Source organism: Epinephelus lanceolatus, chromosome 22 (genome assembly GCF_041903045.1).
Source record: "Epinephelus lanceolatus isolate andai-2023 chromosome 22, ASM4190304v1, whole genome shotgun sequence".
NCBI lineage: Eukaryota > Metazoa > Chordata > Actinopteri > Perciformes > Serranidae > Epinephelus > Epinephelus lanceolatus.
In genome coordinates, this window is record NC_135755.1 from 3,530,954 (window position 1) to 3,543,612 (window position 12,659).

General features: G+C 44.0%; 2 protein-coding genes across 6 annotated transcripts; both read left to right on the plus strand.

Annotated features, from left to right (window-relative positions):
* Positions 1-263: 263 nt before the first annotated feature.
* LOC117245956 (motile sperm domain-containing protein 1-like) lies at positions 264-5,079 on the plus strand. Of its 5 annotated transcripts, none has more exons than XM_033609593.2 (6): positions 264-386; positions 2,912-3,244; positions 3,382-3,457; positions 3,546-3,829; positions 3,936-4,091; positions 4,570-5,079. In XM_033609593.2, exons 2-6 carry the CDS (start codon positions 3,004-3,006, stop codon positions 4,596-4,598), a joined length of 786 nt encoding a protein of 261 aa, XP_033465484.1. In that variant the 5' UTR covers positions 264-386; positions 2,912-3,003; the 3' UTR covers positions 4,599-5,079. The 5 variants fall into 5 exon arrangements, with proteins under 5 accessions (XP_033465484.1, XP_033465485.1, XP_078020439.1 ...); XM_033609594.2 differs by having other exon boundaries at positions 335-404; XM_078164313.1 differs by having other exon boundaries at positions 359-386; positions 2,915-3,244.
* Positions 5,080-5,224: 145 nt separating this feature from the next.
* LOC117245969 (uncharacterized) lies at positions 5,225-11,874 on the plus strand. The gene is made up of 2 exons (XM_033609607.2): positions 5,225-6,461; positions 8,868-11,874. The coding sequence occupies exons 1-2, from the start codon at positions 6,402-6,404 to the stop codon at positions 9,492-9,494; spliced, it is 687 nt and encodes a 228-aa protein (XP_033465498.1). The 5' UTR covers positions 5,225-6,401; the 3' UTR covers positions 9,495-11,874.
* The last annotated feature ends 785 nt before the right edge of the window (positions 11,875-12,659 follow it).

Sequence of the window (12,659 nt, forward strand, 5' to 3'; positions counted from 1 at the left end):
GTGTTTTATTTTATTTTATTCTATTTTATCTTATTTCATTAGCGTATTAAAGTTTTCTCATTTCTTACGTGGACTGATAGATAGATAGATAGATAGATAGATAGATAGATAGATAGATAGATGAGTTAATAAGGAGAGATAATAATATGTTATTTGAATTATCTAATTTTGGGCAAAGTCCAAGTTGAATAAACAATAAATGGGTTAAATATGTTTGTAAACATTCATTTTTCACTCCCAACGTAAACACAGGAAGTGACTGACGTGCCTGATATCCAATAGAATGCCGGGCTGTCCTCCTCCTCTACGCTCATTGGTTGAAAGCTGCAGATGGGGCGGGGCCTGCAGGATGCAACAGCTTGCTGAGGAAGTAGAGTGATCCGGAGGTGAGTAGAGACACACAGGTGAGATTCTAACGGGATAACCTGCGGTCCGACTCGATTTACCGACAGTGTCCGTGTCTGTCAACGTCTCCAGCAGGTGACGGTGACTTCTGCTGCGTCATGTTTCCGTTATTTCACCGGTTATTCTCTGACGGGTCGGTGTGACGAGGCAGCTAGCGTTAGCTAAGCTCTGCGAGCTAATAACAAGTTAGCATAGTTCGCTCTTTATTTATTTCATTATTGTCATTAATTATGACATACAACACGTGTTATACCGCATGTTAGTGCTGACACATATAAAACATGACGTTTAAACTAGAACAGAAAAGAAAGCGAGAATATTCCACATGTTATGTTATCATCATCATGTCGTCATCGTCATATTTGTTGTTGTCATTGGTGGAAAAAGTACTCAGATGTTTCACTTCAGTAAAAATACCACAGTGTAGAAATACTCTGTTACAAGTAAAAGTCCTGCATTGAAAATTACTCAAGTTTTTAACAGTTATCTGAATCTCTAAAGTAAATTTAGTGAGGTAACAAGTACAATCCTGACTCCTACACGCTGTGAAGAACGTAAACACAAAAAGAAACAATGATTTGTAAATACTTATTGACTTTTAGTCAAAGACAACAAGGTGGCAGGGAAGTAAAGGAAAGAAGGAGGTGGAAAAGGGTACAAGTAGGTAGAGAAGGAAACAAGAAAGTAGAGAAGGCGAGGAGGAGGTAAACAAGCAAAGAAGGTTTTAGTGAAGGAAAGAGGGAGGTGGAGAAGGAAGCAAGGAGGTGAATATGGAAAGAAGGAGGTAGAGAAGGGAGGAAGGAGTTAGAGAAGGAAAGAGGGAGGTGGAGAAGGAAGCAAGGAGGAAGAGAAGAAAACAAGGATTTAGAGAAGGAGAGGAGGAGGTGGAGAAGGAAGCAAAGAGACAGAATGTAAGAGGGAGGTAGAGAAGGGAGGAAGGAGTTAGAGAAGGAGGGAGGTGGAGAAGGAAGCAAGGAGGAAGAGAAGAAAACAAGGTGTCTGGGAAGTAAAGGAAACAAGGAGGTGGAAACGTAAAGGAAAGAAGGAGGTGGAAAAGGATACAAGTAGGTAGAGAATGAAACAAGGATTTAGAGAAGGAGAGGAGGAGGTGGATAAGGAAGCAATGAGACAAAGAAGGAAAGAGAGATGTAGAGAAGGAAAGAAGGAGGTAAAGAAGCAGAGAAGGATTTAGTGAAGGAAAGAGGGAGGTGGAGAAGGAAACAAGGTAGAGAAGGGAGGAAGGAGGTGGAGAAGGAAGCAAGGAGGTAGAAAAGGAAACAAGAAAGTAGAGAAGAAAACAAGGTGTCTGGGAAGTCAAGGAAACAATGAGGTGGAAACGCAAAGGAAAGAAGGAGGTGGAAAAGGATACAAGTAGTTAGAGAAGGAAACAAGGATTTAGAGAAGGAGAGGAGGTGGAGAAGGAAGCAAGGAGACAAAGAAGGAAAGAGGGAGGTAGAGAAGGAAAGAAGGAGGTAAAGAAGCAAAGATGGATTTAGTGAAGGAAAGAGGGAGGTGGATAAGGAAGCAAGGTAGAGAGGGGAGGAAGGAGTAAGAGAAGGAAGCAAGGAGGTAGAAAAGGAAACAAAGTAGAGAAGAAAACAAGGTGTCTTGGAAGTAAAGGAAACAAGGAGGTAGAAAAGGATACAAGTAGGTAGAGAAGGAAACAAGGATTTAGAGAAGGAGAGGAGGTGGAGAAGGAAGCAAGGAGGAAGAGAAGGAAAGAGGGAGGTAGAGAAGGAAAGAAGAAGGTAAAGAAGCAAAGATGGATTTAGTGAAGGAAAGAGGGAGGTGGAGAAGGAAGCAAGGTAGAGAGCGGAGGAAGGAGTAAGAGGAGGAAGCAAGGAGGTAGAAAAGGAAACAAGAAAGTAGAGAAGAAAACAAGGTGTCTGGGAAGTAAAGGAAACAAGGAGGTGGAAACGTAAAGGAAAGAAGGAGGTGGAAAAGGATACAAGTAGTTAGAGAAGGAAACAAGGATTTAGAGAAGGAGAGGAGGAGGTGAAGAAGGAGGCAAGGAGACAGAAGGAAAGAGGGAGGTGGAGAAGGAAGCAAGGAGGTGAATGTGGAAAGAAGGAGGAAGAGAAGGAAACAAGAAGGTAGAGAAAAAAACAAGGATTTAGAGAGGAGGAGGTGGAGAAGGAAGCAAGGAGACAAAGCAGGAAAGAGGGATGTAGAGAAGCAAAGAAGGATTTTAGTGAAGGAGAGGAGGAGGTGGAGAAGGAAGCAAGGAGACAAAGCAGGAAAGAGGGATGTAGAGAAGCAAAGAAGGATTTTAGTGAAGGAGAGGAGGAGGTGGAGAAGGAGGCAAGGAGTTAGTGAAGAAAACGAAGAAGTAGAGAATGTAGGAAGGAGGTAGTGAAGGAAGGAGCGAGGTGGAGAAGGAAGCAAGGAGGCAGAGAAGGAAAGAAGGAGGTGAAGTTTTATTCCTTTCAGGTGCAATGATTTCAACATGAAAACAATAATTTGTGTGTTTTCTATAATCAATATATTGATGTTTTCCCGTCTGCAGCAGGCGGCGATGCTGTGACATCACACGGCCGAGGCGTCCAATGACAGCGCTGGGATCATGGATGCGTGTGGGACACCACACAGGGCGGACCAATGAGGACGAAGGACAGCCATGACGGACGGGGACGGGGCGGGGCGACAGAGCAGGGGTGCAGGAGAGGGGACAGGGGGCAGGCGGTGGTGAGACAGGCGGGGATGGGTGAGACGGGGGGCGTGTCCCCGCTGCCTGTCTTCCTGTTCCCCTCTGAGCTGGTGTTCTACTGTGAACAGAGGAGCTCCCACAGGAGAGTGCTGACCCTGTACAACCCCTACAGCTTCAGCCTCAGCTTCAAGAGTCAGTGTCTGTCTGTCTACCTGTCTGTCTGTTTACCTGAGTGTGTAGAGTCTTTGTACAGTCTGCCCCCTGCTGGCTCTTCAGGAGATAACAGCCTGTCTGTCTGCCTCTCTGTGTGTCTGTCTGTCTCTCTGCAGTGTTGTGCACAGCTCCCTCTCTGTACAGGGTGGTGGAGGCAGAGGGGAGTGTCCGAGCTAAATCCTGTGTGGACCTGTGAGTACACTGATCATGTCGTCCAGCCCTGCGTCTATGTTTTAAACACAGCACCAAAAATTGTGACATCACTTCCTCTTCCTGTTAGGGTGGTGCGTCACCTGGATGTCTCCCCCGGCAACTGGGGCCGCAGGGACCGGTTCCGTCTGGAGGTGAGGGGAGGAGGTCAGGTGGGAGGACGGGAGATCTGGGCCGAGCTGAGAGGAGGAGGAGGAGAGGAAAAGGGAGGAGGAGTAGAGGAAGAGGAAGAGAGGAGGAGAAGGAAACAACGAGGGGAGGAGAGGAGGACAGGAGGCCAGCAGAGGGCGCTGTCTGCTCTGTCTCCTCTGCTGGTGCCCACACACACACACCTGCAGCTGCCCACCTGCACAGGTGAGATGTTGCAGATCAACAGGGAGGCACAGCAGTGCACTCTGGGAACTGTAGTCAGCTTTCCTGTGAACTTTGAAACCTTATCTGTGTGTGTGTGTGCGCGCAGGTGTGCGCAGTCTGTCTCAGTGGGTGGTGTGTGTGGTGGTGGGGGTGCTGTGTGTCGCAGTGTTGATGCTCCCCCTCCACACTGAGAGCAGCTCCGTGGTTCCACTCTGCCTGCACGTCTCCACCAATCTGAAGCTGGTCTGCGCCTACACACTGGGTAACACACACACACACACACACACACACACACACAGTCTGTCTGATGTAGAGAAGGAAACAAGGTGTCAGAAAAGTAAAGGACACAAGAGAGTGGAAAAGGATACAACAAGGTAGGGAAGAAAACAAAGAGTTAGAGAGGGAAAGAAGAGGATAGAGAAGGAGACAAGGAGGTAGAGAAGGAAGGAAGAGGTTAGAGAAGGAGATGAGGTAGAGAAGGAAGGAAGAGGTTAGAGAAGGAGATGAGGAGGTAGAGAAGGAAGGAAGAGGGTTGAGGAGGAAAGAACAAGGAGGTGGACAGGTAAGGCAAGAGTTGGAGAAGAAAAACTTGGAGAATGAAAAAGGATGCATAGAAGGAAAAAAGGTAGAAAGAAAGAAGGAGGTAGAGAAGGAAAGGAGGGGATAGAGAAGGAAACAAGGAGGTGGAGAAGGAAAGGAGGAGGTGGAGAAGGAAACAAGTCTGTCTGTCTGTCTCTCAGGTCTTCTCACCATGGTGTTTCTACGGTAACCGGTGACATCGTGCTGCTGCCTCCTCTTCTGTCTGAGTGATGGCGCCGTGGCAACCAAGGACCCTGATGACCTTTGACCTCCATGCTGTCCATCAGATACACACAGACTGTCTCCATGAAGTCAACACACACACACATACACACACACACACACACACACACACACACACACATCTGAATGAGTCATCAGTGACTGTTCAACAGAGTCAGATGGAACTTTATTTAAAACAGGAAACACACACAGTCAACCTGCGGGTCGAGACCCTGACGACGTCTTCAGGTGATGGTCGTCCTCAGGTGATGGTCGTCCTCAGGTGGTCGTCCTCAGGTGGACGTCCTCAGGTGATGGTCATCCTCAGGTGGACGTCTTCAGGATCAGTCACATGGAAAAAACACATTTCTGACTTTAATTTTAATTGTTTTGCTTCGTTGTTGTAAAAATACTTTTATGTTTCCTGCTCATTAAATGTTTGTTGCTGACGTCGTGTCATTCTGTCCTCAATGTTTAAAGGGACAGTTCAACATGTTGGTCTCTGTTGGTTAGCTTAGCTTAGCATAAAGAGTGGCAGACAGGGTGCGCTCCTTTCCTGCAGAACAGTCCAGCAGGAAGTGACCAAACCGACATCACACAACTAGTGGTGATGAAGACCCCCCTGCTGCGCCGCCTCATGTGACCTTGTCTCGGCCAAAAAGTTGCACATGAACACAACGCTAAGACTACAGGTGACGGCCAACCAGCACAATAACTGTCTACACAACCAGATGGCAGTCGTCTGTATTGTCATCCAAGAAGGGAAACAGGAAGAGCATCTTGATGCTAGTTAGCCAATTAGCACATGAACAACATGCTGTTATTTAGGGACGGACTCAGCCGTGGCCAAGTCAACATACTGAATCTGTGGAAAATAAAGCCAGTGGAGTCCAACTAGTGAGACACACAACAAAAACTAGGATGACAGACATTGACTGACTGACGGCCCAACTTTGACCAACGACTGTCCATCACAACTTAAATTCAACTAAATATAAATGTTGAAATTTGTCTGTTTTTTTGTGTTCAACACATTATGACTTGTTTAGGACTTGGGACTTCGGACGTGCCTGTATTGTCTTGGGACTTGTCAGTTGGCACTTGACTCAGGACTGTCCTATCTTGACTTGGGACTTGCCTTGGGTCTTGTCTGTCTTAACTCAGGACTTGTTTGTCCTGACTTGGGACTTGACTTGGTCTTGTCTTGACTCAGGAACTTGTCTTTCTTGCCTCGTGACTTGTCTGTATTGACTTGGGACTTCTCTGTCTTGACTCAGGTCTTGTCCGTCTTGACTTGGGACTTGACTGGCTTGACTTGGGACTTGACTTGTCTGTATTGACTTGGGACTTGACTGACTTGACTTGGGACTTGACTTGTCTGTCTTTACTCGGGAATTGACTGGCTTGACTCTGAAACTGACTGGCTTGACTCGGGAGTTGACTGGCTTGACTCGGGACTTGTCAGACTTGAGTTGGGTGTTGAGTGTAAAGTCTTGTGACTTGTAGAACAGTGACTCGGTTCCTCCTCTAGTCTGTGACCTGCTGACAGGTCTGGGGAGAGGGATGTCCTCCATTCTGGGAGTTGTTGATTTTGTGGAAACTTAATAAACTAAACATGACGTTGTATCTTTCATTGCTGCTTAGCAACAGTAATTTGGGGAGGCGGGGCCTAGCGAAGACTGAGTGGTCGCGAGAACACTAATGCTCGCGAGACTTGCTTTTGACAACAGACTCCACCAGAGATCAGGACCAGAAACAGTAGAGGAGCGGAATGGAGGAGGACAAGAGAAGACGAGCAGCAGGCTCGTCCTGTGATAGCAGCGATGTTGAGGTGAGTGTTGATTACATCATCCATAAAAACAATAAAGACACGAGGAAGAGTCTCGAGGCTCCGTGGATCATCCGCTCATTCTCTGGTTCACTCTGAGCCTCGCGGCGGCCATTTTGTTCTCCTCTGAGTTCACTGAGAAGTCACTAGAGTCATAATATTTAATAACTTTCAGTATGGGCACAAAGCAAATGAGTTTGCTCATTATTGTTATCAGTCGGGACATTTCTGTCCTCTCACAGTATCAGCAGAGACATGTCCCCAACGTCCCTATGCAAATCTACACCCTTAGATCTGATGCGCTCATTCTCTGGTTACACATCAAATCTGGAAAAAGGAAATCTAAAAACCATCCAGGTTTGGTGTTGGCGGGTTTTTATGTCTCCGTGTTTCCTGTTTTCATCTTTAACTCACTCTTAGGTTAATAGAGAGTTGCGCGCGTGGCGCATTGCGTGATTATGCGAGAGAACAAATGGGACTGAGGGACTGTTCGTTACTTGTTAAGGGGGACGGGGTGGTGCACAGAGTTGGAGGTATGTCAAATAATTTTGTAAGCACATGATGTGTTTTCAGTTTTGGCTGAGGGAAGGGGCGTACATATTTTCAGGGTTGTATTTATTTATTTATGTTACCGCAGATCAATATTTTATCAGTTATCACAGCCAGAAACTGTAAAAACAGAAATGATGGCTGAATTTTTGGATTTTCACATTTCTAAAACCAACCAACCAAAACAAAAAAAGTGAAGGAGGGCGGGGGGGGGGGGGGGGGGGTTATTGGTTTAACCTACTGTTGAAAATCGCCAATAAAAGCTTCTAAAAACAACTTGGATGTGTTCCAGTAGGCAGTCCCTCCAGAAAATCGCGATCGCAATAATTAACGCAAATTCAACGAGTCCGCAATATTTGTGTGGGTTTGCAATTTTTCAAAAGAACCGTGATTTTCCCGCATTTTTCGGCATTTTCCAGCCGACCGGAAGTCGTTGCGCTCGCAATGTCATTTGAAACGTCAGCAGACGCGTCATCAAATGCGCTAATGGCATTGCAGTATGAAGAAACTGAGAGCTACAGTATTCACTCAGGATTATTGGAGTCCATGTTTTGAAACTAATTGAATAAAACTAAAGAAGAGAACTATAAAAAAACATTTGCAGCTATTTTTGTAATATTCACTACAATTATTATAGCAAGTGATTACATGGCTTATGTTTTTTGGAGGTAGTAATTGAAAAAAAACACTTTTTTTTCTCCTTTTGTCATTTGCCGCAATTTTTGTCATTTGCCACAATTTTCCACTAAAAACCCTGCAATTAGTATCGCAATTTTTGGCAAATTCAAGGTTTTTTTTGCTGTGAGATCCTGGAGGGACTGAGTAGGGATATGATTTAAAGTCAACAACAATGACCAAGATTACACGTTTGCCTGATGTTAGCATGTAGCTACATGTATGTTAAAATGGAATGGTATGGAAATTAGAAGCACTTTCTACTGTTAAAAAACCCCAATACAGCTTCTATAAACAACCCACACATTTTCTAGCCAGAATATGAAGTGACATTACCAGCAGTGACTGATGTTAGCATGTAGCTACACGTACGTTAGCAGGCTATTTGCAGCTTGGAAATGAGCACGGGCATCTTTGGTGATAAGGCCTGTCACAATAATTATGTAAACAACTTCTTGTACAACACTTGGACATGACAGCGATTATATTGTTGACCTCGAAATTGCCGGTAGTGTTTACATGTGTTCGTTTACATTAGAATGTCACCAATGACAGAATTCTCAGAAAAATTCTAAACAGCACTTTAAAGCTGACACAGCGTAGCTTACCGCTAGCCTGCAGCTGCACTTTTGGAGTGCAGTAGGCACAGTCCTGATAGTCGTTAGCTTGCTAACAAGTCTGTCGTATTTAGTTTTATCCTCCAACAACTTCATTCTCCACTCCGTTAATCCACCAGATCTTTGCTGAACTTGTCTATTAAGCCCCGTTTCCTCCAACACCGACCCTTCGCAGCGTTTATCTACATTTGAGCCATTGATGCCGGGTGTTTTTCACCGATCCATCCCTGTCTTTTTAGCGAATTCTGCGTCCACAGAATGAGACTGCACGCTGACATTTTCAGAACAAAATAGAAAGTTGTCAGAGACGCTGAATGAAGGAAGGAGTCACTGTGGACTGAAAACTGCTATCTCCATGGCGACAACAGTAACACAAGCAATCACATAACGCAACGAAATAGGATGTCGTCTGCGACATTACATTCTTCAAATGTGTGACATATTGAATGACACTTTGCTCTGTTGTTAATTTGTCATTTTTGAAAAGTGATAATCATTTCAAGTGTCAAGTGTCCTATCATAAACCAGACTTTCCTTTCTCTCTCTGTATGTCTGTCTGTTGCTATAGAAACAGGGAGGAGGCGACAAACTCAAGCCTCACCGCTGTGTGTTCTGTGACAAATCCTTCGCATTACCCAGAACTTTATGGGTTCATTTAAGAGTTCACAATGGGGTGAAACCATACAAGTGTGACCTCTGTGAGAAAGCTTTCACCACTCAGGGTCAACGAAAGATCCATCGACGTATTCACACCGGAGAGAAACCGTACAGCTGTGATCTGTGTGGGAAATCTTTCACCACTGGAGGCCAACAAAGAAGGCATCAGTACGTGCACACTGGAGAGAAACCGCACAGCTGTGACCAATGTGGGAAAACTTTTGGTGTGGCAGCTCATCTAAATGCTCACCTACGTATTCACACTGGAGAGAGACCGTACATGTGTGACCAATGTGGGAAATGTTTTCACTCCAGCGGCTATCTGAAAGTCCATCAGCGCAGTCACACGGGAGAGAAACCATACAGCTGTGAGAAGTGTGAGAAAGCTTTCATCACTGTAAGTCAACTAGAAGCTCACAAACGTGTTCACACCGGAGAGAGACCTTTTGTTTGTGGCTACTGTGGGAAAGCTTTCGCTGTTCAAGGAACTTTAGACAAACACCAACGCTCACACTTAAGAAAAACAACTGAGGTGTGAACAATGGGGGAAAAGGTTTTCTCGCAGAGGCTGCCTTATAGTCCACCAACGCATTCATACAGGAGAGAAACCATACTAGGGGTTTAATGATTTAATTTAATTTAATTTAATTTAATTTAATGATCAACAATATAATATCAGCGATACCGTGAAGACATCATAGCACATCGTTATTATTAGGATACACTTTTATTTTGAAAGTCTGTGTTACCGTCAAACAGCAGCTGGCAGAAAATGCCATGCAGCCAAGAGAAAGACAACGAGAATAACGTTATTTACTCTGAATAAATCAGCAGTGTGGAAATAATTTGGATTATGGAGAGAATATGGGTCATCAGACAAAGAACATGCCGTATGCAAACAACGCTGTTATGTGATAAAACATGATGTACCTGCCTGGACAGGCATCTGATCCTGCTAGCTTCTCACTACAGCAACATCAGCTGCTCGGTTTCAACAATGCCAGGCTGGAATTCAACAGCTGTTCTATCGGGAGATTCTGTGACTTAAACCAATGACGAAAAAGTACAAATAATATGTTTTAGTAAAAATTATGAGTAGGGAAAAAGTCCGCTAGCTGCAAGGCTAGTTACTGCACTTTAGAAATGCTTAAAGTAATAATAGCGACTAGCGAAAATATTTTACATGTCTCTGAACCTTGACAGTTACTACTGAGCTTAATTTTGTGTTTTGTTGAATTATCTTGTTTTATGGCCGTTAGGAGACGTTTGTGAAGTCTGAGGAAGAGTTGTAGCTTCTAAACGGGAGCTGATCCGTGTGCGGACCTATTTGTTTTCTACGTTGTTTGGAGAAGTTTGTCTTCGGGGATTTAAGCCACATAGCTCTGAAGTTTTATGAAACAGAGGATGGTTTGGGTTCAAATGAAAAGATATCTTCCAGAAAGGTCTCTCTCTCTTGTCGGTGTGTTAGTGGAGTCAGTTTAAGGAAAACTTAACTGCATTGAAACATGTTTTTACATTATTAATGTGTTGTTTTTGTTTTTAGCGGCTGAACGTAAACGTGGAAGGGATGACGGTAGTGATGGTCAAATGAAGCCTCATGAACCATTTACTTTATTTTCTGACTTCACCAGATGGCGCTCTTGTTTTAAAGATAAAGGCTGAAGGAAAGGCAATGAGGTGTGCTTTCAAACCTTTGTTGAACAGACAGCGCCATCCAGTGGCTTCAGAAAATAAAGACAGTGGTTCACGAAGCCTCATTTGGCCATCACTAGATGACGGCACTTTCCGTCACCAGTTATGTTAAATGATTTGATGATATTGTTTCATATCAATCGCAGGCCCCTGAATTGAATAAAATCAAATTGAAATTGTATTGTGGCTGAAGGTTTAATGTCGTCAAATACTGTATTGTTGCCCAAAGAATCGATAAAATGTCGTATCGTGATGAAACCAGTGATTCACACCATTAGTGCCCATTTACTGCTCAACGTTAGATGCGTACACAGGCGGAGCCTCCTGTCCGTACTCTGCGTTAATTTCATTAGTATTTGTGAAGGTTTTCGGAAAGCTTAGAGATTTGGATGAAACGCAGCAGAACCAGCGGCGATCATGACGGCAGTGTGGACCGCCTGGAGATGACGAAGACATTTAGAAATGGAGGAACGGAACAAATCGGTAATATAGTGAGACGAATATTCCGTCCACGTTGTGATGCGTTTAATGACCTCGCAGGGCACCATCATGGAAAACATAGAAAGGTCATGGAATTTTATAATCTCATTTTCCAGGCCTGGAAAACTCAGAATTATTTTTAAAAAAAAATCATTGAAAGTTTTGGAAAACTCAAGAATTTTGTTGCCTGTGATGAAGTTAATTGTCACAGTAATCTTACGGTGATAACCTTTGTCATGTGACATAACTGAATTTATTTTCTGTAAGTCAGACGCCGACATAACGAAGCTCTATGTGTGCAGAAATGTACCGTAACCATGCCGACAGGTGCAGCAGACACAGTGAGGTTCATTATATGAGGTCCTTGAAAGGTCGTGGAAAAGTTTTGAAATTTGTATGAACTCTGCTCTGTTTAAAGGAGCATTATTACGACCTCCTCCACTGTCGCCTCGTTTGCTGTCGTTTAAACTTCTGACTCCGCCCTCTGCTGCCATCTATTGGCTGAATCTGTGACATCATAAAGGACGCAATGATGTTGTTCGCCTGTCCATGAAAGATTCAGATTTACCTCCAAGGTTTTTGTCTCCACTGTCACTGTCTTTGCCTGTTGGTGGTGTAAACCCTAACCAGGGACAGTGGTCACACATCAGTCATGGCTGGAAACATTGTTTACATCACATCTAGTTTGTAGAATTTATGTGAAGCAATGTGTTATGCATTTGTCAAATAAACAAGTGTTGAGATCACGGGTGGAGGTTTTCATTTAATCAATAAACAAAATTCTGAACTTTATCCTGGTGAAATTTTATGCACTAATTTAAGGTGGAAATGTTTTGATTTATGTGAAGGAAAACAAAATGCAGGCGATATGTGTCAAACTATAGAACAAGCTGTAGAATATAAAACTGCAGTAAGACTCATATTCTGTATTTCAAATATTTCTTTCTCCTGCAATTTATTTAGGACATCTGTGCACAAAAAGAAGGGCCCCGGGCCCCAAATCACTAAATCCACCTCTAGTAATAATAATAATAATAAAAGCAGAGGGAGGAGCGGCTGGATGAGTCACAGAGCGATGCGTCCTCGTATTTAAACATAAATCCATCTAAAGTCTGACTTAAACTAAAACCAACACAAAGTAGTCTGAAGTCTGAAGACGTCACTTTCCACTGCTGAGCATTTGACAGCAGTGATGGTCAAATGAAGCCTCATGAGCCACTTTCTTTATTTTCTGACTCCACCAGATGGCGCTCTTGGTTTAAAGATAAAGGCTGAAGGAAAGGCAATGAGCTTTCAAACATTTGTTGAACAGACAGCGCCATCCAGTGGCTTCAGAAAATAAAGACAGTGGTTCACAAGGCTTCATTTGGCCATCACTATTTGACAGTCCTCTGAGGTGGAGCAGGTCAGGGGACGAGGAGTGGACAATGAGAATCCTGACTGACTGGAGTGCAGAACCTTTTCACCATCTGATTCCATTGCATGTGGAATTTTAGTTTTTCTGGTGCCCAGAGAACAAACCAAAGACTTT